At 35.7% G+C, this 25,802-nt stretch overlaps 3 protein-coding genes across 6 annotated transcripts; all 3 read right to left on the reverse strand.

Moving 5' to 3' along the window:
* Positions 1 to 547: 547 nt before the first annotated feature.
* Positions 548 to 1,853, reverse strand: LOC107844672 (dehydration-responsive element-binding protein 2F). Its single transcript, XM_016689037.2, has one exon. It carries the CDS (start codon positions 1,638 to 1,640, stop codon positions 711 to 713), a length of 930 nt encoding a protein of 309 aa, XP_016544523.2. The 5' UTR covers positions 1,641 to 1,853; the 3' UTR covers positions 548 to 710.
* A 1,957-nt stretch (positions 1,854 to 3,810) lies between these two features.
* Positions 3,811 to 10,378, reverse strand: LOC107843826. 4 transcript variants are annotated; one of them, XM_047397409.1, is made up of 8 exons: positions 10,163 to 10,304; positions 8,655 to 8,786; positions 7,956 to 8,134; positions 7,668 to 7,864; positions 7,386 to 7,493; positions 5,203 to 7,286; positions 4,714 to 4,786; positions 3,811 to 4,337 (listed from the first exon to the last, which is right to left on the reverse strand). In XM_047397409.1, the coding sequence occupies exons 3-8, from the start codon at positions 8,080 to 8,082 to the stop codon at positions 4,191 to 4,193; spliced, it is 2,736 nt and encodes a 911-aa protein (XP_047253365.1). In that variant the 5' UTR covers positions 8,083 to 8,134; positions 8,655 to 8,786; positions 10,163 to 10,304; the 3' UTR covers positions 3,811 to 4,190. The 4 variants fall into 4 exon arrangements, with proteins under 4 accessions (XP_047253365.1, XP_016543707.2, XP_016543708.2 ...); XM_016688221.2 differs by lacking the exon at positions 8,655 to 8,786 and having other exon boundaries at positions 7,956 to 8,183; positions 10,163 to 10,378; XM_016688222.2 differs by lacking the exon at positions 8,655 to 8,786 and having other exon boundaries at positions 7,956 to 8,178; positions 10,163 to 10,319.
* Positions 10,379 to 14,419: 4,041 nt separating this feature from the next.
* LOC107843827 (zinc finger CCCH domain-containing protein 30) lies at positions 14,420 to 19,582 on the reverse strand. The gene is made up of 2 exons (XM_016688225.2): positions 19,331 to 19,582; positions 14,420 to 17,015 (listed from the first exon to the last, which is right to left on the reverse strand). The coding sequence occupies exon 2, from the start codon at positions 16,913 to 16,915 to the stop codon at positions 14,831 to 14,833; it is 2,085 nt and encodes a 694-aa protein (XP_016543711.1). The 5' UTR covers positions 16,916 to 17,015; positions 19,331 to 19,582; the 3' UTR covers positions 14,420 to 14,830.
* Between the last annotated feature and the right edge of the window lie 6,220 nt (positions 19,583 to 25,802).

Consider the following 25,802-nt stretch of genomic DNA (forward strand, 5'->3'; position numbering starts at 1 on the left):
TGCAACAGAATACCCATCTATTCGATTCATAATCATATTACGGGCACTTAGAACCCTTAAACATGAATCCAACATGAGTCTACTGTTACAACAGAACATTTATCTGGTGCCGCAGATAATGGATCTGTTTAAACAGATTGCTCTTGTATTGCATTCATGTTCGCGTGCAAATTATTGTTGAAAAAACAACACACTAGCAGTTACCCAGATTCAACTAAAAAGCATAATCTGACTTACCAAAGCCTCCTCTCAAGTAAATTCCAAAGTTGAAAGTGATTTACGAAACAAAATTTGACATAAGAATTTGGTCAAAGAGCAACAGTTGGGGTAACAACAACAACAACAATGGTCAATAAGAAGAATATGAAGTTGATAATGAAGTATAAGATGATGATAATGAATCAGAAGATGATGAATAAAGCAGCAGCAACAATGAACAACAACTATCGCGAAGAGAGAGAAAATAACAACGGATGAGGAGAGAGAAAAAGACGCCTTTTTACCCTTCGTTCCCCGTTATATATTAACTAACATTTGAATCAAAGTGTAAATTTAAAAATTTGTGAGTTATTTTGAAATTTTCCAAACTTTCTTAAACCATAATGAAGTAATTGTCATCTACTCAATGATACTTTCTACGATTCAGTGTATATAAGATAAATTCTTCCAAAAATTATCGTTGGCATAGGAAAATATCCTCTTAATCCACATCAAAAGTTCCATATTGAAGATGGAAACATAAGTTCATCATTCACATTATAAGCATCAACAAAGCTACTAGCCTCTGCTGTTGCTGCCTCATGATCTTCTATACCTGTCATTGCACCTAATGTATCCCAATTGTAACTTGTTGTATCGCCAAATAAATGAGCAATTGAACTATCGTCTTTTAGTGAAACTCCTGACTCTGCGAAACTACTAATGCTATTATGATCATCATGATCGCCACTTTCATCAGGTTGCTGCTGTTGATGATGATGATCGTCTCTTTTTAGTATTCCAATCTGTTGAAGGAATTCATTCAGATCAATCTGAGGCTTCTCAACATGATCATCGCGAACCGTTGCCTTGTTGTGTGGTGAGAATACATCTTCCTTCTCCTTGTTCACTTGTGGAAGCGTCGAGTACTTTGGTAGCACTGGATCATTCTTGGGATCGCTTACTGATGAACTCATAGACAATGCTGCTGCTGCTGCGGCCGCGGCCTCAGTTCTCTTGAGTTCTTGAAGTCTTTGGTGAATCACATGAACACTAGGCTGTGCACTCAAGTTAAGCAAGCCAGTGCTGTTAGGCATCAATGATGAAAGAAAGCTATTGTTGTTTGAAGAAAACCATTTGAACTTTTGTGATTTGTTCAATGGATTGAAATTAGCTCTCATGTGAGGTAAATTTAGGTAAGCATCTGGTCCATATAATCTTCTTGCTGCTTCATCATAAGCCATTGCAGCTTCTTCAGCTGTAGCAAAAGAACCTAACCAAAGCCTAGTTCTCTTTTTAGGCTCTCTGATTTCTGCTACCCATTTTCCCCATGTCCTCTGTCGAACGCCTCGGTATTCGCATAACGCGTTCTGTGGGCCCCCTTTCCCTCTTGCAGGACCCTTCTTCCATGGCTTCAGTGGATTTCTTTTGTAGTTGTCCATTTTTTATTTTTTTTTGGCAAGTGTTGAGTATGATGAATGAATATTGGAAGGATATATATGTATGTATAGAGAGGAATTTTGTAGTTTAGATTTAAATGTTTTCACGTTTATAGAAAGTGTTAAGAGCTTATGCATGTGACCGTTTGAGCTAAGTAGTAACAGTGTACACTGAATATAATGTATAGTCACATTATTCTTTAGTTCTAATTTCAAAACCATATATAAGATATTTCAGTTTAACGTGTATAAATAATTTATTCAGAATTCAGTAAGCTGTCTTATCTAGAATTCAGAACAACAAATTCAAAATTCTGGATTCATCTTTGCCCTTGATATTCAAAAATAGTATTTGTAGCAAGAGTCTTTTCATAACGCTCTCACAAGTGAATTTAAGTTTAACTTTCACCGTACCTTAAAATCTTTACACAAATAGCCCGTCGGCTGAATTCACGATTTACTTTCCCTAACTGGTATACATAGATTATCCACTGATTATATACGGTTATAAACACATATTACATGGACTATATGTATATTATACTTCCCCCCAACTTTTTTAAGTTTAAATAGTTGGGTGCGGGAGCCGGTTATTTAGGTTAATTCTTCTTCTTCAGTTTCCTTTAAATAGTTGGCTGCGGGAGACCGGCTATTTAGGTTAATTCTTCTTTTCCTTTTTCTTCAATCCTCATTGGTGTAATTTCAAGTAAAGAGATTGATTTGAATTGAATGAAGTATGACACCTCATCACTCTCCTCGGATTCTGTAATTAATTGTCTACTCACTACACTGAGTCACAGATATTAATCAAAGGAGAAGAAGAAACAAGTAGCCAATGAGTTACTACTACTACTACTAAGTGTTGGTAAGTATATTAAAAAGCACCTCACAAGAATTTTTGAAATTCACGAGCCTCAAAATTCACATGTATTTTCCTGACATTCACAGCATTATTCTTGAGTGTCTTGCCCTTCATCTTTATCCCATGCACTCATATACGTACACAACTTGAAAATCATACACACTCACACAGCTACAAAGGGAGTGTGATTTTGGGGCAGTGGTGGTGCCAGAATTTTCACTAAGGGGATTTAGAAGTAAACATACGAACAAACCAAAGGAGATTCAACATCTACTATATACACATGAAAAAAAAAAATTAACCATGTATAAATAGTATAAGTTTCCGCCAAAGGGGGTTCGAATGAACTCCTGGCCAATGGGTAGCTCCGCCCATGTTGGGAAGTGTATTTACTCCTATAACAACTTAATGAACTTTTTAATTACATATACAAACTTGTAATGCCAAGTGACAATTTCCACGAATATTTTTGATTGAATCGATGAGAAAGAAAGAAAAAACAGTAGTGTTTTCACACGAAAATTAGAAAGTTATCCGGTCTTTGAATGAGAATGTGTTTCCTACCATGCATTTTTAACAGTGAGAAACGAGTGGGAAAATCATGTTTTATGACACAAATTTCTCATTGCTTTACTGTTTCTAGTAGTGACAGAGTCTTGGCAAAAGTTGCTGGATTCACATAACTGCTTCACTCAAAAATTGCTTTAAATTGATTGCAGGTTAAGAATTCATGGCTCCACCACTATTGTAGCGGAACAGGGAAGAGCAGAGAAATGATACGACGCGTGACATTCTCGTCATATTTCACCTGTTAGAATTCCCGACTCCCGCCACTGTTCCTGAGGTGGTGGGAGGGGCACCAAAGTCGTCTCATCCAGTAAATGAATGACAAGTTGACAACAAATGGTATACAGAAAAGGAACTAGTTGAAGAAGTCTAGTAGTAATATGTAGTAGAAAACCTGTGAAAGTAATAAAAGGAGAAGAACGGGCATATGTTCCCCTAGTTCCTTCAGCTCAGTGCATCCCTGCCCTGTCAATTTCTTAAGTTTTATGTCATTCGTTCGATCAGAAATAAAACCGAGTACTGAAAAATTCGAGTGGTTGAAGCTGAAGCAGTTATTTACGAAGTAACAGAACTAAAATCTTCGTAAAATGTTTGCGGAGGGTCTTTCGAAAACAGCCTCTCTACCTCCACGAGGTAGTGGTAAGGTTGCGTACACTCTACTCTCCCCAGATCTCACTACTTCTCACTTCTGGAATTTCACTAGGTATGTTGTTGCAAAATTGTGTCAATGTCGACATCATAAAAGGATCAATCAAAGTGTTACGCTAGCTAAACGAAGGTTGTAATTACATCTTCAGAAGTTTACAAGCAGACCAGTTTTAAGTCTTTCTAAACATCACCTAGAGAAAAGGATAACAAAATGCTATTTTCTGCAAGCTACATGGGAATTTCTAATTTTGGCTTCTTCACCTTACTTCATTCCCAAAAAACTTCTAACGGGGACATCAGGGGTACAACAACAGAAGGCTCGAGAGACCTCAACCGTAACAAAAACTACCATCAGAGAGACTTTAGCCACATCTTAACACTAATTGTGTTATGCACAATAGTATGCTTTTCCAAAATAAGCAGCCAACAACATTAGACAACTATATACATAGATAGTCCAGTTTAATAAGAAACCTTTACGATGCTTTCTCAATCACTTTGCTAATGTTTCTCCACTTATCCTTGAGGTCCCCCGCTGTCCGACCTTTCAGGAAAACATCACCTCCAAATTCCAAAATCCTCTTCCATCTATCACGATAATGTGAGAATCGTAGTAATCCCTCCTGCAGAAGCAACGACAAAGACTAGTATCAAAAGATAGCCAAAGGGAGAACTACTGACTATGGCAAACCACTAAAATTGATATTTTCCCTTAATATATGCAATATGAAAGGAAAAACACAGCTGCATGTAAATTCCTCCAAAACTCGGGTCAAACCAACAAAAAGAAACCCCTTATATCCTAGAGAATGGAACAATCCTTTTTTTCCACAAGTAAATATATGTGCATATATATGTATAATGCACCCACACTCACTGAAAAAGAGGTGAATTCTACCTTCTATTTGAACAGGGGGGTGGATTTTACCACATTTTCAAGGAGAAAACTAGCATGAGGCAGAAAACAGGCAAAATTTAGACAAAAGAATATGCATATACCTTTAATGTTTCCTCCTCTATTTTTGTCCATGGGAGCTTCTTCCTCCTCATTTGAGGAATCCAGGGAGAGGTGCTGCAGATCAAAAGGACATCCTTTATCAACACAATTTCCAACTACTCACTCTAACAATAAAAATGAACAGCAAACAATCAGAGGTATAAATCATAACCACACATAAAAGAGAAAATTAGAGTGCCTGATAATAATTATTAACAAAATGTTTTGATTCAATGAAAAGAGACAGAGAACAGAAAAAAAATGCAGACACTTGAAAGCTATGTTGGTCGGACTCTTCAAAAATGTCATTGAGTGTGTGTCCTATCCTTCCAAAGTAGTGCATTTTTGGAGGATCCAACACGGGTGCGGCAACATTTTTGGAGGGTCCAAGCAACTTAGCTTGAAAGTATAAGTGAAACAGATGACACTTTTGGAAGAATACATGAAGAGACTGCATGATTTGCATACTTGGATAAGTGCAAAAGACTTACTACTTCTTTTCTGGATTCCTAAATTGTACATGGTATTTGGAACCTATTTCATCTTCTTCTTCAGAACTTTCGTCTATAGAAGAACTTCCTTGGCACACATGTTCATGAGGAACACGTGGTTGAGGTGGATAGATATGCATGGCTTCAGCTTTGATAGAATTTCTATTGCATGGACGACTTCCTGCTTCTTCAGCCTTCTCCAAAGAGTTCTTGTTTTTATTCTCATCATGACATAATAATTCTTCCTCTCTGGACTGATTCTGTCTAGATCTATGACATTTACGAGGTGATTTGCTGGGCTGTTGACCATCTACTAAGCATTGTTCAGGTAGAGAAGCCTCTGGTTGAGGTGAATCGGTTTGCATGACTTGAGCTCCCACAGAACTCCTGTCAGCTGGAGCACTTCCTACTTCTGTGACCTCATTCAATGAATTCTTCCCATTTCTATTGCAGGGTAGAGAAGCCTCTGGTTGACGTGAACCAGTTCGCATGACTTGAGCTCCCATAGAACTCTTGTCGGCTGGAGAACTACATGCTTCTGTGACCTCATTACATGGATTCCTCCCATTTTGATTGTGAGGTAGAGAAGACTCTGGTTGAGGTGCACCCGTTTGCATGACTTGAGCCCCGACAGAACTCCTGTCGGCTGGAGAATTTCCTGCTTCTGAAGCCCCATTCAATGAACTCCTCCCATTTTCATTGTGGGCTATACAAACCTCTGGTTGAGGTGCACCGGTTTGCATGACTCTAGCTCTGACAGAACTCCTGTTGACTGGACCACTTCCTGCTTGTATGACCTCATTCAATGAATTCTTCCCATTCTCATTGCGGCACAGTTGTTGATTCGTATCCTCTCGAGATTGATGCTTCTTCATTCCTTGTGACCTAGGTAGTGTTTTCTTTGATCGTTGTCCATCTCCCAAGCCAATAAATGCAGCCAAATCTTTCCTAGCAACTGAGACCTTTTTCTTACTTTCCTGGTACTCACAAATTGCTCGACTATATGCACAAAAGGGGCAATAGAAGTTCCCCTTGTAATCAAAGTTGAGTACAGAACCCAAGCAACTTTCATGAACCACTAAAGGACAGGTATCAGAACTACAAAAAAATAAGTTTCCCCCTTCGTTACACTTTGCACAAAGGTTAAGCTCTGTACAATCAGCAGTAGCCAAGGAATCTTCACACTGAGCATATTGCGAGTTCAAGAAATCATTTTTCTGTGAAGCAAGATCAGTACTCTCATTGTGATACTGATCAGTATCACTAGAGAACTCAGATTCAAGACTTCGCTCGATATTCTCTTTGTCTACATTAGAAGGTTCACCATTTTGCAGATCTTGCCGAAGATTACAATCTAGTTTACCTTTGAAACCACAAGTGCGCGAATCCTGTTGAATAACCAACAGGGAAGAGCTACCTGATTTTCCCAGTTCAGCACAACCACGTCTGCTACTTCCAATATTTTGGAACTTTTTGTTTGTACTCATTCTTTGAGGCAAGAAATCATTGATATTAGAGTCACCGCCACATAGAACACTTCCAGATGCAGCATGCTCACTGCTACCATCCTTCAGGCATTCATTTGCTTTGAGGGTACCATGAGCTTCATCTTCCGAGTTACCTTTCCGAACAATAGGTTGACTTCCTCCATGTGGTTCTGCCGGGACTCCATCTCTTTGAGGAGATATTAAATCAGGAACACTGTTCTGAATGGGACTAACAACATCCTGCTTAAACTTCTTGGCAGCCTTTGCACATAGATCAGAACTGTTCTCTGATATGGCTTTAGTTTCATCAACTTCTATTTCATAAGCAGTAGGGGCATTAAAACTCCTCTTAACAGGCACCAGAGTGCTTCCAGGCTGATTTTCTCGAGGGCCATTCTTGTTGCCTGGGGTAAAGGTATCCAAGTTCTCACTTGGTGCAGCATGTCGGGTATTCACACCTCCGATGTCTTGTCCCTGCTCAATGCCATCAGAAACAGCAGTAACACTGTCTCTGGAGTGGTTCCTCAACTCCAACCCACTTCTTTCTTTCAAGGAAGTGGAAAAAGGATTCTTCGATTTCAGAATGGCATCCTTAAGCTGTTTATCAGAGAATAAAGCAAATCCCAGAGAATCAGACAGAATATTTTCTCTGTGTCCCAACTTATCAAATTCAAAAGATTATTAAAACTAGCTTACTTGTTGCAAACAGAACTTTGGCAAGAGAGATCTCTTTTTCATAATGAAAGACCGAACATCCCACCTTAACATATCTGGTGTAACTGTTTTGAGATCTGATGCAGACACCTAAGTTACATTTACATGCAAAGACACAACTAAGCATGTGCAAAACAGAAGTATCCAAAACTCTCAAGTCTCAAGGAAACCACTTCCGTTGTAAATGGGACCCTTGCTTAGAGCTTTCAGATAACTGAATCAAACAATCTATACCATAGATTAGTAAAAGACAAAACTAGTTACCTCCAACAATATGCAACGAAGAACATCTTCGCAACCCATTGATGGATCAAATTCAATTTTGTCGCCTGGAACTGAAGCGACATTATTTATATCTGAGTTTTTCCGGACAAATAAGCTCTCTAAAACTCTCAAGGAAACCATTTCCCTTGCATTTCTCCCCAGATCATCAGAGATTTCAGGAGTTCTCTTAACCAAATCTGTTATGCATGAACTATTAAAGTCAAATTCTGATGCCCACAATTCAACAACAGCTTCCACAAAATAAAGCAATTGTAATTTCACACATACTGATGAGTAAAGTTGTGTCTATTTCACTGGAATTGGCCAATGCTTCAATCACCCAAATCCAGGGCAGAGATGATGTGCATGAAAGCTTGGTAGCCATGAAAGACTGCTGTAGTGCTTCAGAAAGCATAAATTTGCTATGTCAATTCCCAGCTACTTCATACTTATTTTTGCACATGAAGCTGCTCGACATAGAGATAGAAGGGATAACAGTGTGATCAGTTCACTGTACTGACAAAAGTACAATTATTAGATGCTTGCACCCATTAAATCAATAACCAAATGACATTCTATGTGGCTCTTTCCAAAAAGAAAACTATAAGAACTTTATCTGAAGGCCTCAAACACGGCCAAAATATATGGGGACTTTGCTTGAGGAATGGTAAAATATGCCAAGTAAGCATAATTAAAGAATTCCCTGAGCAAGTGAACATAGCAAATAGACATTTTGCTTGATTTCTTTAGATGCCAGATTCCCCAACAAAGGCAATTCAAAAAACCGAAACTGGTAATGTTAAATTGCATAAATTACTGCACATATACTAGAAAACTCAAAATCTCAGCCAGCACACAAGTATAAATGCCAACAATGATACATAGTATTACAGCCTCTTGGATCAAAGATTTCCTGCATGCTATTTCTTTCAATTTCAATTTCAATTTCTAAACAATGCTATTTCTTTAATAGATTCCTTTCTTTACCTAATCACTCACACCTCTATAAGCTGCATCACCTTTGTAAGTAGTGAACTATGTTATGTTTCAACTAACTGAATCATACTTCTCCAGATCTCCACTAGTCCTTTCTTCTCGAACTGAACTTCATTCTTTAACCTAGTATGACAATTGAATGAGAAAATCTGTTTACGTCAAATCAAGGAATATTATTAGGCTAGGAACTAGGAATAAATTGTGATTGTCTCTACTTTACTAGTCATATTAGTAGATAATAGATAGCAGAGCCAGTTACCTAGCACAAGATCCTTCTATGCTCGTCTAATTCAAGTCAGATACCAAACAGTCACCCACTATAGTCATATGCAGATTACATACAAGGTTATAGACTGAACATAGAAAAAGATAACATGCCAAACAGAAGAAGCTAAAAATAAATGTTCTCTATCTCCATAAAGGAACAGAAACTCCCCCTTGAGAAAGCAAACATTAATTGGTACAACAAAAGAAAGGAGTCAATAAAGTGAGCTGAGAACCATGAGATCTCGGGTTCAAATCCCAACAAACACAACAAACACTAGGTGATTTCTTCCCATTTGTGTACTTGTTGCTGATGGTGAGAGGTAGCAAATATCTTGTGGAATTAGTCGAAGTGCAGCTTTGCCAGCCCAGACACTACGGTCATCAATAAGAAAGGAACATGACCAATTTAATTTGGTAGATTCAACAACAACAACAATATAGCCAGTGTAATCCCAAAGTGGGGTCTGAGGAGCGTAGTGTGTTTGCAGCCATGCCCCTACTTTGTGAAGGTAGAAAGAATGCTTCCAAAGTAAATAAAGTTGGATCCTTTCACATTCTTTAGCTGTAAATAACTAAAGGAACTCAGATAAAAGGGCAGCTCGCTGCGCTAAAAACTCCCGCTATGCACGGGTTCCAAGGAAGGACCTGACCACAAGGGCCTATAGTACGCAGGTGATGTTTTCAACATAAATAAAGTTGGATCCTTCCACATGCTTTAGCTTTAAATAACTAAAGGAACTCAGATAAAAGGGCAGCTGAATCCACTAAAAGCTCCCGCTATGCGCATGTTCCAAAAAAGGACCGGACCACAATGATCTATTATACGCAGCCTCACCTTACATTTCTGCAAGGGGCTGTTTACCCGGCTCCAACCCGTGACCACCTGATCACGTGACAACAACTTTACCCGTTACTCCAACGCTTCCTTCCTTACAACAAAACACTGAAAAAACTAATTACCTAAAACTATTTCTGCTCTAAATACTTAAAATTCTCCAATTCTCAGCTCTCAGTGAAAAAATACATAAAAATAATAACTTCGCTACTTTGATTTATACATGCATACATACACAGAGAGAAAAATACAGATATTCTTCAAAAAAATTGAAATTAAAAACTCTTAAAAAAACTAATTATCATTCCATATACATTCAGCAAGTTCCTCAATTTATCAATAATTCAAATTGCAACAAAACACAAATTCGAAAAAACAAAAAAAAAAAATCTGGAACCTTCGGTTTATATTGATATCTCTGTGCTGCGAGAAAGGCGAAAGAAGAAGGGATGAATCTCTTTGTTCACAATTTGCAGAGCTCCCATTCAAGCGTTCAATTTTTTCTCGGAAATTGAAAATAATTTGAAAAGAAAAGTACCATAATGTAGGAAAGAATTCGGGTCGGGTCGGGTCGGGTCGGGTCGGGTCATTGGATCAGTCCGATATAGGCTTTAAGATAGCTAGTTGAATCAAATCTCAAGTTAAAACATATTACTAGTAATTAAGAATTCAAAAGTTAATTGTTGTTAGTATTATTTTTGGAAAAAAGATGTTAACAAGTTAATTAAAGAATTAATAAATTAAATTAAGTTAATGATTCACAAAAATTACGTGTTATGTCTCGAGGTTTATATCTCACTCAAAACGAATAAGTAAATCGTCACCATTTAATATTTAGAATTTTCTAGTTTATGTTTATCACTTTGATCGAGAGTTTAAGTTTTATATCTCCGTGATGTAAAATATATTTATAATACTTATTCCATTAGATTACTTAAACAATAGTTATATTTTCTATAATTTTATTTAATGAGCATTGATTGAATAACTATGGAGGAGAAATTATAAGTAATATACTATTACATGTTAAATTATTGTTAAAAAATGCAACTCGAGAACAAAATATTTTGCGTTAACACAGGATTCGGAGAAGGGTCGCACATCAAGGAGGTGTGGTGCAGGCAACCTATCTCGATACGAACATCAATGACTGTTTTTATGACTTGAATCTATAATCTTAAGCCACACGAAAATAACTTTATCGTTATCGTTGCTCATATAAGACTCTCATTCACATGTTAAATACGCCTGTACCCATAAAAAATTGTTGAACCACCCATTAATAGTAATAAAACTCCGTGCAAAATTTCATCCTGTGATATTATAAAGTTGGTTTAAATTGTAAATACATACTATAACTTAAATTATATTACATGATGAATTATTACATTTCAAAAGCAACATAAACCTTCTACTTTATGAACAAAACACCAAAATAAAATTTGTTCATAAAATAAAAGAGATTAATTAAAAGTTAATTTATTACAGGAGAAATGACCAAGTATCTGGAGAAGAAGCTGCGAAAGAGAATAATGGTATTTATATTACACATTGACATGGCCTCATAGTGTAAAAATTCTAACGACTCCACGAATGAGTTCAAGCTTCGAATTGGTGGTAAAAAGAGCGTAAGTGGCGCGGCCATGAACCCCATCGCTAACAACATATGCAACATTCTTGATTCCAAGAAGTTTATAGAAACGATATGACTTATGATACTAGATTACTAGACAAAATTGAAACATCTACACCTTTAAAAGTCGAGAGAAGAACCAAAAGAGATGCTGGTATAATGAGTTTTTTTTTTTTTTTTTTTGATTATATGTAAGTTCAAAAAAAGTTTCAATTTATGTTGTAGGTTCAGATTCTCTCGGTGGTTTTTATAGTGAAAATGAGGCAGGTTCATGGTGAAGATTAGTTTATTTAATTAAAAAAAGGTACCAGTTGGTATTTAAGAATATTCTCTAATAAAGTTCATTTTAGTGGAAATAAGATGTCAATTAAAATTTAATTAATACAATATGATTTAATATTTCTTGGATAAACCAATTAACAACTTGAAATGGACTTGAGTATGTATTGAAAATATAATTTATTACATACGGCTTTTGAGTTTTTTAAAGGTTTATTAAGAGGAAATATTATTAGTTATGACCTATGTCAAAAAAGATTGAAAGGTGATTTAGAAAGAGTCAATGGCTTGATTTATATGAAAATTATATTGGGTTATATTATTAATAAAAAATTATATTTTAGATATTATAGGTTTGATGTATGATAATTAGGTATTGGATCGTGAACTTTAATTTATATGCTTGATGAGTCTAATATGAGACGTTGTGTGCATGTTCAACATGATCATGACAAGATTCATAATGAGAAGTCCATTAAAGTTTCATTAATTGTCGCTAGAGTGGTATTTGTCTCGTTGCACCACTATATCACGAAACAATTAGGTATTGGATCGTGAACTTTATATGCTTGATAAATCTGATATGAGACGATGTGTGTATGTTCAACCTGATCATGACAAGACTCGTGATGAAGGGTTCATTAGAGTTTCATCAATTGTCGTCAGAATGATATTTGTCTCATCGCATCTACATAATTTTTGTGTCTTAATATCACATTTGATTTTGATTTAGCAATGCTTATATTTATATGATATTCATGGTTTGAGTTCGAATCCTAGGAATTGAGTCGTCTTTGACAGTACATTTTACTCCTAAGACAATTGAGCCCAAAAATAAATATCAGATATCGAGCGAAAGAAAAATCAAATATTAAATGGTATGAGAACAATTGGCACAAAAATGAGTGACTTTTTCTCACTTTGGCTTTCTCATTTGCTAATAAGGAAATGTCTAGGAGACTATGTTGTACTAATTAAGGACACAAATTAAAGACATATCAAAGTCAAATTAATTTGGACTAATAAGTTATTAAGTTGAATTTTGGGATATGCTTACCTGAAATTCCATGAAATTTCTTGCAAATATTAAAATAAAATAAATTTAAAAGAGTGAGAAGTACTTGAAATTGAACTAATTGATAAAAATACCCAAACAACAACCCTCTACATTTATTTTTATAAACACATCCAAAGCCCACTTAAATGCCAATACACCACTTCACTTTTAACATAAAGGCATGTATATATTTCTAATTTATGACAATTCTTATTAAAATAAAACATTATGATAAAGACTATATGGGAAATTTATAATTCCAACAGCTTTTCTCACTTTGTAGGATTACACCGATATGTTATTGTTTTTGAGTATGTCGAATCGAATTATGTCAAGTTTGGGCTGGTTTCAATAGCCAAGTTCACATGATGTATACAAGATTCATGTAGAGAATTACACAATTAATCTTGATGTTATACTTGCTTTTGCATTTACAAATATGTAATCTTTATATACTTCTATGCAATTTCAAGTACTACAAGCAAGTTTAGCAGTATTCCTAGTGTATACCAACATGGGTTGTGGTGTAGTGGTGGGGACTACTCCACCCTTAATCAGAGGTCTCAGATTTGAGCCTTGCGTATGGAGAAAATCCTGTTGGGAGCGCCACCCCCAGAATGAGCTCTGCAGTGCGCGATCCGAATTAGTCGAGGCTCCGACACCGAGTGGGAAACCAAAAAAAAAAGTTATTCCTAGTGTATTCCACTACTGATCAAGGAGGTTGTGAAATGTGCAACTCACTCAAATGAAATGGTAAGCCATCCTCCCCTTTTCTCTTTCTTTTATCCATTATAAGTAACTACAACATACCTAGTGTAACGTAATCTCACAAGTGGGATTTGAAGAGGGTGGTGTATATATGACCTTACACCTACCTTACTACAACATACCTAGCGTAATGTAATCTCACAAGTGGGGTTTGAAGAGGGTAGTGTATACACGACCTTACACCTACCTTACTACAACATACCTAGCGTAACGTAATCTCACAAATGGGGTTTGAGGAGGGTGATGTATACACGACCTTACACCTACCTTATAAAGGTACAACAGTTATTTCGATAGACGTTCAACTCAAATAATCCAGGTATGAATAGGGAATCCTTTCAAGTGACTTGTATAAATTTTCACTATTCATATCACTCACGTCTGAGTAAAGTTGTTGTCATGTGACCAGGAGGTAACGGGTTCAAGCCTTGGAAATAGCCTCTGGCAGAAATGCTAGGTAAGGCTGCCTACGATACACTCTTGTGGTGGAGCCCTTCCCCGGACACCGCGCATAGCGGTAGCTTTAGTGCACCGGGTTGTCCTTTATTTATATCACTCACGTCTGAGGTAGTGGCATGGACTGCGCACACTTACCCTCCCGAGACCCGAGACCCGAGACCCCACTTGGTGGAAATAATCACTCCATTTAAGTCCATCTCAGTCTGATAAACCTCCACTTCCTCCAAGAACCTCTTATGGGACATTGACAGTTGACACCATAACTTAGTTCCCATGAAGAGTAAAGCAAGAATCCACACAAAGAAAGATAGGCCTATTTAAGGATGGAATAAATCTATATGGAATACTAATAATTCTAATAACTTTGAGCAGTACATCAGAAACCACTCAAATTGGTCTTTATATCTTTCCATCAGACCACTTTCTACCACTAAATTTATTCCAAAAGCCACATCATATTGAAAAAACAAAAGAGATGTCAAATCTCAAATATCATGTCAATGGTAAGTTTCAACAAAAATCAACAATGGATTTCAGTACAATGAAATAAGGTACAAGCTTATCTTCATGTCAAGAAAAGTAGAATCAAATTCAAATAGAAAAGAAAGAAAAAAGTCGATATTCTTCCGAATTCAGGACCGCCTTTCGCTGCTTGTTGTTTCTCGGTTCACGGTTGTTTTGCTCCGAAGAAAACATGAAAGTAGAAAACAATACAGTTACTATTTACCAGAACCTAACTTTTGAAGATGTTAAGGCTCAGTAAAATGAGGAATTAGAATGTTTCATTATGACAGTGGTGTCCGAGACAACTTACGCACAGCTCGACTAATTTGACGGGTACCCACCAAGGCTGACCAGATAGGAAGAAATCAACTAGTGTTTTTTGTCTCCATCCATGCACTCGATTGATCAACCTGGGAAGAGGATGTAGAGCCTTCATCAAGATCTGCACCAGCACCTGTTGGTCCGGAGACATGAGGATCACATTCGTCCCTCATCATTTCTGGTGGCGATTCTTTGACAAGAGATTGCACCCATGACACATCGGGCTCTTTTTCATTTTTAGCAAGCTTAAACGGTGATGACTGCCTTAGCCTACCAAACTCCTCTGTACTGACAGCCCAGTCTGGCTTTCCCGTAGCTGTGCCCCAATTTGACCAAGTATCAGCTGGAGACCCAACAATAGCAGAAGGATTGGAGCCAAGATCACGAGAGCTGAAACTTCTAAACTGATGCTGCCTGTCACGTTGCGCTAGTATTGACACACGGGAACTTCTTGGTGAGATTGGCTCCATTGCTCGGGGAGACATCCTTCCTGATGATGGAACTCCAAATGAGGACTGTAATAGAGGATTATCAATGTTTTTTGGCGAGAAATTCGTATTAATGGGAGATAACAGGCTCCGCTGCTGCTGCTGAAATGGACTGCAAACTGCTGAATTGTGGGTAGGGGAAAAACCAGCTTGAGCTAATGCTTGATCAGAATATCTAGGAGATGAGCTCTCTGCAGAAAAATAATCCTCAAGATTTGCACGGGTAAGGGTCATAGGGCGAGCAGAACGGTTCAAAGAATTAGAACTCATGCTGTGCTGGGATAGGCAGGAAAACTCATTTAGGAGCTGCTGTTGTTGCACATCAAAATCTGGATATGTAGGCAGGTCTGCAGCAGGTATACCTCTAGCATTGAGTGATGGGCGTAGGCGATTCGAATGAACAAAGCTTCCAGGAAGATGCAAGGCTGGAACATTTTGTTGGGCCCAACCCATGCTTGAAATTCCATTAGCCGAGGGTGAAATCGGAGGTGTGAAAGGTGATGGTGACATGACAGGGACCGAGGAAGGAGAACCTGGTATGACGCGCATGGCTGCAGCAAAATCCATAGCATTGGCAGCAGCAGTATTCACACAAGGTGAGGGAACAGCAGAACCAGTAGAGACATAAAGCGGTCTTAGTTCCTCGTGCATGTGGGCAAAGAAGCAAACTCTTCTGTTACAATCTATACCATCTTTGCAGAGCCGAGTTCGATATTGTGCAGGGTGCAGCCAACATTCAAAGACCCCATGGGCGTATTCACACATGTCCCCACGTTGGCAAGCTCCCTTGCGGAACTCAGGGCAAGGTACACAGCTGTAGTGGTATTTTCTTGGATCCCTTCTTCGAGCATTTTCGCCTGGATGGAGAAATGGACATTCAGTCCAATCATGCGAGTATGCACGAGAGCAAGGTCTAATCTTAAATGAGAACATCCTGAATTCATCTGAAGAATATATGTCATTTTTTATGTCAGGGAAGGAGTCAATAGCGTATTCCTTCTTTTCTGGTATAGAATACACTGGGAGGTCATTGGACTTTGCACTCTTTGGGGAAGAGGTTGAGTCTAAAGCAGAAGATGGTGATCTATGCTCAGGAGAAGGCGAACATGGAGGAGAATTTGGGATTGAAGTGGGCACCGACACCTGCAGCTTGCAGTCCCCAATAGCACTAGTCATCAGAAGGCTTTTTAGGCATGACTTTACCTGGTGAAAGTTAGGAGATACAACTAAAACATCAATAGGGTAATGACCATTGATATCTTTAGAGTGTGGGTCAGCACCGGCTCCTAAGAGAAGTTTGACAGCTTCTGCAGCATTCAGAGATCCACCAGAGGCAGCACAGTGAAGGGCGGTGCTCTTATCATGGCCACAAGAACGATTCACATCAACTTCGGGTAGAGATAGAATCTGCTTTAGAGCATCGATACTGCCATACGTAGCAGCAACCATTAAAGGAGTTCTATGATCAAGAACCATTTGCTTCGAGCCCTTTTGGCGCCCATACCACAGTCCAACCTCATGAATACTAGCTAGGTCGCGTTCAATCCATCTCTTGAAGGCCTCTATATCATTGTTGGCAGCAAGTTCAAGCAAGCTAGCAAAAGTATCTTCAGGTCCAACAGTCGGATTATTCATAGTCATGTTGGTGGTTCAACAGATCCCAAAGTCGATGGAGTAATTGAATACAGTCTAGGTTTTAAGAGCTGCAACAGGAAGCACATATTTTCATCCCAGAACCCCACTGAAAGAAAAGAAAACCAAAAGCGTTAGGTAAGACGTAAAGAAACAAGCAAAATCTAGTAACATAAATCAAAAACACTACAGAGAGAACGCTGATCTTCTTTGTACAAATCATTCATATACAAAAAAAAAAAAAACTTTAATGCCAGATTAGCATATTTGGTAAGCTGTTAGATTCCATGTATTTATTTAATTACTGTGGACATATGATTAAACCATACGCGTTGTGTGTAGCCAAGTACTATCATCAAAACATACACACGGCTTATAGAGCTCTAACAACTAAATGAAATGCTATAGATTCATAAACAGTAATAAAATTCCCAAGAATTCTAGTAAGGAGAAAAAGGAACTATGCCCCTTAAGGTTGGCGAGAAGACAATAAAAGAACTTAGCTTGAACGCATATTTCTGACTCCCAGACAACAGAAAAGGCACGTATAACAGAAAAAAGAAAACAAAAGAATCTGTCTTAGTAACCAAGTGAGCAATTTACATCTTACATATCATTTTCAAAATATAAAGGAAAAATTCCACTATTTCAGACTCTAGTTTTTTCGTCCGTACTTCATTTTCTTGAAACCTAATGGGACCATTCAAACATTGGAACAAGATGATTAAAACAAAACACAAAGAAAAGACTTATCGTTCGTACAATAGAAATATAATGCTACTAATGATCAAAGATTTTTTCAATAAGAAGTAAAGGAAAACGACCATAGATGAGAACCGGCTAAAATATCAAACAGAGGAAGGGGTTCTTCTTTGAGATCTTCCATACAGGAGAAAAAGTAACTTCACAAGCAGGTTACCATATTTTATAAGCAGTTATAGTATTTTCTTGTTGGTGGGACATATGAATTAGACATTATCTTTTTGATAACCAATATGAATTAGACAATATGTGTCGTATGTACAAACAAGTACTATCTTCAAAACATAAAACAACTTGTTCGAGCTCTAACAACAAAATGAAATGCTAGAGATTCATAAAAAAGTACTGATCTTCCCATTAATTAACGCTAATACGGCGAAAAAGGAACTGATCCCCTATAGGTTCGTGAGAAGACAATAAAAGAATTGAGCTTGGACACCTATCTTCTGACTCTTAAGACAATAGAAAAGGCACATAAATCACATAAAAAGATAATAGAAGAATGGGTCCTAGGTAACCAATTAAGAAATTCACATAACTACAACTTCTCTTGATTGGAAATATCATTATTAAAAAATAAAGGAGATTTTACATTTTTTATTTTTTTTTTATAACTGTGGTGTCTAGAGAAGCTTTTGCACCTCGACTAAGGCTAAGACAGATGGGAAGAAATCACCTAAGAGTTTTTTTCCTCTATTAGATTTGAAAATGAGACCTCATGATTCTCAACCCACTTCATTGACCACCGAGCCACACCCTACCCTCGGCTACGCATATTTCACTATTTCAGCCTCAGACTCTGATTTTTCCTTTGCTTTACCTTCATTTTCTTGGAAATCTAACGAGACCATTCAAACATGGGAACAAGATGGATTAAAAAAAGAAAAGACTTAACCTTCATACGATCCATATTGAGATTTTTGCACAAATACCTAGCTGAATTCGCTATTTACTTCTCATAGCTATCATGTATAAATTACATACTGATTATAAATATATTATACTCCGTCGCTATCTTTAGTTTAAGCTTGTTAGAATCAAACGCTTATCATCATATCCAATACCTATAGATGATAACGACGGCACTAACTTTATTTCTTAACTAAGCCCACCAAGCACGCGTCATTGTCAATCATGAATCCAACCCACCCGAGCCATCCCAGCCCCTCACGAACCCTGCCATAGGTAGGATGCTGGCGTTACCCAACAAAGCCGTTGGATGGACGACTATTTAGGTTAATTCTTCAATCAGAAGAGAATCAGAGGAAAACTTTCCACTTCTTTCCACTAATTAAAGATATAAGAAAAAAGCGGGAACTTTAGTAGCTCAGTTGATTGACTATCTGAACTTTCAACTTGGTGATAAGGGTTCCATTTCCCATGTTGCAAATTGCAATACCTCTCAAGTTTCCCCTTCCCCCAATTTTCTTTTCAAGAAGATAACAAAGAAAAAAGGTCAAAAAGGGTTAAAACATCAACCAAAACAAAACCCCACAATTAAACTCAATCTTAAAGTATTTCCAAGCAATACCCATTATTAGATATACAATTATCCACATAAAGTCATAAACATGGATACAAATTCAAAAAAGGGCAAACAAGATTCAAGTTCAGCAAAACAAAAACATGGGAAACTAAAGTAAAACATAATTTCTTTCTCACCCAATTATCAGCAAAGAGCAAAGTGTTTAGCAACATCAGCAGCTGCAGCCTCAACCCTTTCTTGTATGTGTATCTCTATGTATGTATAGAGAGAGAAACTGAGTTTTTTTTTTTTTTTTCAAGAAGTAGAGAGAGAAAGTAAAGAGGGGAATGAGAAAGTACTTCGCCAAGAAGAACAAGAGCTCTCTCTTCTCTCCTTCCTTTTTAGTACTTCGCCAATTCCTATGTGTCTCTCTCTTTACTGTCAGGAGCTGTTTGGTTTAGAGACAAAAATTTAAGCGGGGGATTTTTTTGCCACGTGTCCAGAATAAATATATCATCGAATTATAATAAATGATAGTACGTATATACTCTTCAGCATATTTTGGATACACATATACTTTTACCGCTAATGAAATGGTATATATGGACATATGTATACCCAAAGTATGACAAAGGTATATACACGTATCATTTATCATAGTTTGATGTTATATTTGTTTCTTTTCGTTTTAATTTTTTACTCTCGATGATTAACCCAAATCCACTATCCGTACTCAATAAACTCACTACCAAATCCGGTCTCAAATAAAATTCAAGATATGCATTTTTTACCACCCCTATAATATTTATTACTATCAATTTCAAAAAAGAAAAAAAATCATTAACCAATAAAATGCAAAAATAATACCAAATAAATTTGTACTCGTTATACTTCAATTTTCAGCGAAATTTTGTCAAGAAAGCACTATCCACCACCAATCAACACCATATAGTCACTGTCTCCGTCGAACCGAAAACATCCTATCGGTGAACCATCGCCATAGCTTAGCTCCGGTCACCTTTGACTAATCTCCACTCCCTCCAACTAACAACTAGTAGTAGTCAGGGGCGAATCTATTAAGGCCCGTGAGGGTGTCATGCCACCCGTAAATTTTGACGGAAATTCTAGATAGGTCTATATATAAATTATGAAAAAATAATATACTTGCCACCCAAAGATGAAAGGTCTTCTATGGTGCCAGTGGCAAATGACCTTTATGCCGCCCAAGAGGCGCAGGTTCAAAACACCCGGCAGCTTAATTTTTGTAAAGTTTCATTAATGTACAGTCTATGTTCCTTCTTTACTCTTAGATTATTAATGTACAGTTTATGTTCCTTCTTTACTCTTACTCTTAGATCATTAATGTACAGTTTATGTTCCTTCTTTACTCTTATTTATTATTAATTCAAATAATTAATTAGTGCATGGAGTATTTTTGTTCTCTTTATCTCTTATAAACTCTGATAAAAAAAAAACATGTCCAGCACTTCTTGCTTCTTTTTTCCTCCTCCACTGCACTGAATTTCTTTGTAAGTCATCCATCGCAGCAAATTTCTTCGTCAGTCACTTGTTGCAGCCTCATCACTCCGCCGCTTTCTTAATGCCCACAACCCTTTATAACTTTGAAAGATTTTTTTTCTTTTTCTTTTAGAATATAAAAAAGCGTCAAAATTGAAGATGGTTCAAAATCAAAAGAAGTAAACACATGAATTAGTCGAATGCATTCATATTTACTTTATATAAAATTGGACCGATGAGTCTACTTGACACCCGGAGACTCCGAATTCTGAATCCGCCTCTGGTAATGGCGACCAATCGCTGCATTTTGATTGGAGTTCACGTTTAAAAAATAAAGAAAATATCGAGTTTGAAACAAAAAATAGAGGTCGAATCGAGTTGGGTTGAAAAGGTTCAACGGGTTTACTGGGTTGGGTAGCGAATTTGGAATGATTATTTGAGATAAAAGAATTAAAACAAAAAAAAGGATAAATATATCCCCAAATTATGATAAATGGTACGTATATATTTTTCGTCATATTTTATGCACATATGTCCCTATCGTTAGTGTGAGGGACATATACGCACCATCTTATCAACGATAGGGGTATATGCATATCCAAACTATGACGGAAGATATATACATACCATTAATTATAATTTAAGAATATATTTATCTCTTTCCATTTAACAGAGAATAAATGCATATCATTTATGATAATTCGAATTGTAATTATCCTTTTTCGTTTAAATTAAAATTTAAAATTGTAGAGTGCAATTGAACTTGCAGGTCAACTTCTAGCTCCGCCCCAATTTGTCAAACCTCGTCTTCAATAATAATATACTAATTATATTCTCACAAAATGAAATCCAGAAAAGAATATAATAAAGTGTGCAGCACTACAAACATTGTCTTAAACAAGTGTGTGACATTTGTGGATGAGTTTTTCGAAATTGAATATATCAATGACTATTTATTTAGCATTATCACCTTATTAATATTTCTTAAAAGTTTTTAATTATATTCATTTTTAAACTATTAGTGCTGGTTGAGTTCCCACTTTCACCTCCATCCATCTTTAAAAATTATATTATTGCTAAACTAGCTATATTATGCATGTATTATATGTTTTTTTTCGGCATATCATATGATTTTCTTGTAATTTATAGATCATAAATTTGAGTAATGAAAATTATCAATAATTTTCAATTAATGTAGATTATTTATATCATATTTTCTTTAGTTCCAGTCTTATTTTGAATTATCGAGATTTTTGTGTGTATAATTCTTTTTATTGAGGAAAGTTATCAACTACTTACAATATAACAATATCTTCTGATATATTATTATATATTTTAGAATATCTTCTAACTACTTAACATATTATTAAATTGGAGGAGTATTATTTTAATTAGTTATGCTAAATTATTTCTTATTCACTATTTGGTCTTGTGGATTTAAAGACGGTTGTGTCTTTGACCAGAGGTCAAGGGTTCGACCCTGGGTATGAAGAAAACTCTGTTGGGAGCACTGTCACCTTAATGGGCCCTACAACGCACGATCCAGATTAATTGGGAGGGGGGGGGGGAATTTGAAAATTGATAAAGGTGAATATTGATTCATTGATGATTGTTTAATTCGGAATAAGTATTGATGTTGTTAAATGCAATAGTATCATGATAGGTTGAAATTGGTAGGCAAACGGCCGGAAGGCCAGGTAGGCAAATTTAGGAATTCTGGAAAGTTGGATGATTTGAAATGTTTGTTGAATGTTTTGTCTTATCGTATTTGACTCAATTACACTCATTTGGTTGGGGAATGCCCCGAGGAAAATTGGCCCTGCAACGTGCGATCCGAATTAATCAGGGTTTCAATGCGGACACCGAACACCGAATGAGAAACTAAAAACAAAAAAAATAACTTTGACATTTGGGTGTTATTTCTTTTGCTTTCATTACCATATTATTGTGTTACTCTTCCTTTCTAGATTGTTTTTTTAATATGTCTTCCTTCACTATTGTATTTATTTTAACACTTGACTTATTATACTACTTTTTATCTAAACCCAAAGTCTATCGAAAATAATCTATATATCTATCTTCACAAGATAGAAATAAATTTGTGTACGCACCAAAACATTGATCCTACATAGACTCCAATTGTCAAATTATACAGAAAAGATTGTTATTGTAAATTTATATTTTGTTGGTTATTTTATTTAAGTATTTATTTGATTGTCTGTCCAAAGATTTTTGTAACATCCCAATCTTTAAATGGCAGATACAGGAGAAAAGCTTTAATATTATTGCCTCCACTGGGTAAAAACTTTATAGAGTGAATAAATTTTTTTTAATTGCCAAATTTATCCTACTTAAAAAAAAACAAACAGATTTTTAACAAACACGTTGTGCTCTTCATTGACAAATTTGAACCTTAATATTTTTCTTCTGTTAATCTATATCTATAATCTATAATATATTAAAAGTGTGAATACCTTAGAAAAGTGATTTGAACCTTTTGCCCTTCATTAAAAGACTTTCTTTAGACAAAACTGTTTTTTCACTATTTTTCTTCAATTTATTATTTAATTATTTTTTTATTAACTATACTCCTAAAATATACGAGACTCCTAAAATATATGAAAGGAGAATCAATTAATATTTTTCTTTGTACTAATCAATTAGAAAAATTCTCCTAAAATAGGATAGAAAAATACTCCTAAAATAAGACTCTATTAATGAAATACTTCTATAAATACTGAGATGCACGTTAAACTAGAGAAGAAACCGATTTACTTATTGAAAAAATATGATTGATGTTCATCTAACTTGATTCAATTGCATGTCTAGATTGGTGGATGCTAAATATTTTTTAACCCTCAACTTCTTCAGCGTTTTTGCCAACATAATAGAATTCAACATGTGTGTGAATATATATATCTTCTTTATTTTCATTCAAGTTATTCTTTAGGGTCAATTTTTTTGCTCAGACAAGAATTATTTTTATCAAAATTGAAGCTTTGTGATCACTATTATATTATTTTATTGTAGTTTACAGGTTGTAGATGAATTTACAGGTGGTAGATCAATGTCAGTCGACTTTAAGAATTTTTTTAGATAAATGTTAGGTTTAATTGTATTGTATTTATATCTTTGTTTTAAGAATATTTTTGTGGAGAAGTTAAATTTAGTTTTATTATTTTAATATCTCTATTATCGTATTATTTTGTTATAGTTTACGGTGGTTGATGAATGTCGATCGGCTTAACAAATTTTTTGATAAAGATTAGGTTTAATTAAATAAATTCTCCAAAAGATGTTGAATTTAATTATTGTATTCATCTTTATTATTTAAACAAATATCCTATTTAGTGTAACGTTTGAACTCAATAAAGTAAGATACACGCACGAGACGCGTAGACCTAAACTATTTTAAAAATAAAATTCACACACCTAATTTATAATCCTATAAATATATGATTAATATATATACTAATTACTATAATGTTATATTTGATAGAAAAAATAATTAAAGTTATTTTTTGTTATGAGTGTGCACGCAGTGTAGAATCCACAAAAGAATTGGAGTGAGAGGCAAGGAGGACCACCTTGATCAATAAATGTGTTTTATCATAAACTTAAAATAGGTACGTATGATATCTAGAGTGGCATTGAAATTTTAAAAATATATACTTCTATATATTTGAAAGGTAAAAGAATCATTTTCTATTGAGCGTGTGATCGTATAAGAATGAATCAACGATTCGTACAAAATCGTGAAATTGATTGTCATTTATTTATTTAACTTTTACTTCCTATTGGGAAAATATTAAATATAATTAAGACTGAAAGAAATTTTGAGATGTATTTAGTATAAGGCTAGCAAATGAGAAAAGAAGATCTAGGTAAATAATAAATATGACAACAATAATATATTCAATGAAATTTCGTTAGTGTATGTATGTAGATTTTATAATTACGTCGTGAAAGTAGAGAGACTATTTTCGAAAGATCCTCGGCTCAAGTAATGCGGCAAGTCCATGTACAAAGAAGAAAGGAATAGTGAAGAAAATATAGCAACTAACAAGAAAACAGTGTAAAATCTGCGAGATAAACAAGAACAACAACAAAGTAAACAGGGACTACAAATTAAATACTACGGCTAGTACAACAACAAACACAAACAAACCCAAACCCTCAACAAGCAAGACAACACTTCTATTCGACTAACTCTCTACTCTAATACGCATCCTTCACACCCTCCAATCTAAGATCGTATGTGACCTCGATGATCTGAAGATGCTCATGTCATGTCTAATTACCTCTCCCCAATACTTTTCAGCCTACCTCTACCCTCCTCGTCCCGTCTATATTCAACCTCTCGCACCTCCTCACTAGGGTGTCTGCACGTCGCCTCTTCACACATGTCCCAACCATCTCAATATCGTTTTCCTCAATTTGTACAGAGGTCACTCTCACCTTATCTCGAATATCCTCATTCCTAATCTTATCGCACCTAATATACCCATATCCACGATAAGATCCTCATCTCCACAACATGTATCTTCTGAACACGAAAGCTTTTAACTGGGTAGGTAAATAAGATTTTTTTTTTACCAGTATTACATTAAATAATAATGTACTTTGAACCAAAATCTGGTAAAATTCAAAATCTTTTATAAATTGGAAAATTTCTGATAAATGAGGGCCAATAATAACATAAAGGCTAAAAGCCCATCTTCTGAAAATATCAATGATGATTACAACCATGGGGGACTTAAGGACCGTAGTCATATTCATTTAATGTTCAAAAAAGGTTTGGTAGAATTTTGAAAAATTATTTTAATTGGTTTCATATTTTTTTAATAATAGATATTTTTATTTTTATTTTTATAAATAAAAGAGATCTCTAAGGGGCTACGTATACTCCGTTCCTCTTAATTTCACTGTGATTAAACGATAAATTAAGGTACGATATATATAATTCGAGAAAGTATTTTCCATTATTAGGGGTGTGTTTCGTATGGATGAAAATATTTTCTTGTATCTGATTAATCATAAATATATTTTTTTATTCCTTAAAAATAAGGAAAATGATTTTCCCATGAGTTTGTAAGTGATACTCCAAGCTCATTGTCTCTTCCCCGCCATCCGGTTGCCACCCCGAACCCC

The sequence above is a fragment of the Capsicum annuum genome, chromosome 10, assembly GCF_002878395.1.
Source record: "Capsicum annuum cultivar UCD-10X-F1 chromosome 10, UCD10Xv1.1, whole genome shotgun sequence".
Classification (NCBI taxonomy): domain Eukaryota; kingdom Viridiplantae; phylum Streptophyta; class Magnoliopsida; order Solanales; family Solanaceae; genus Capsicum; species Capsicum annuum.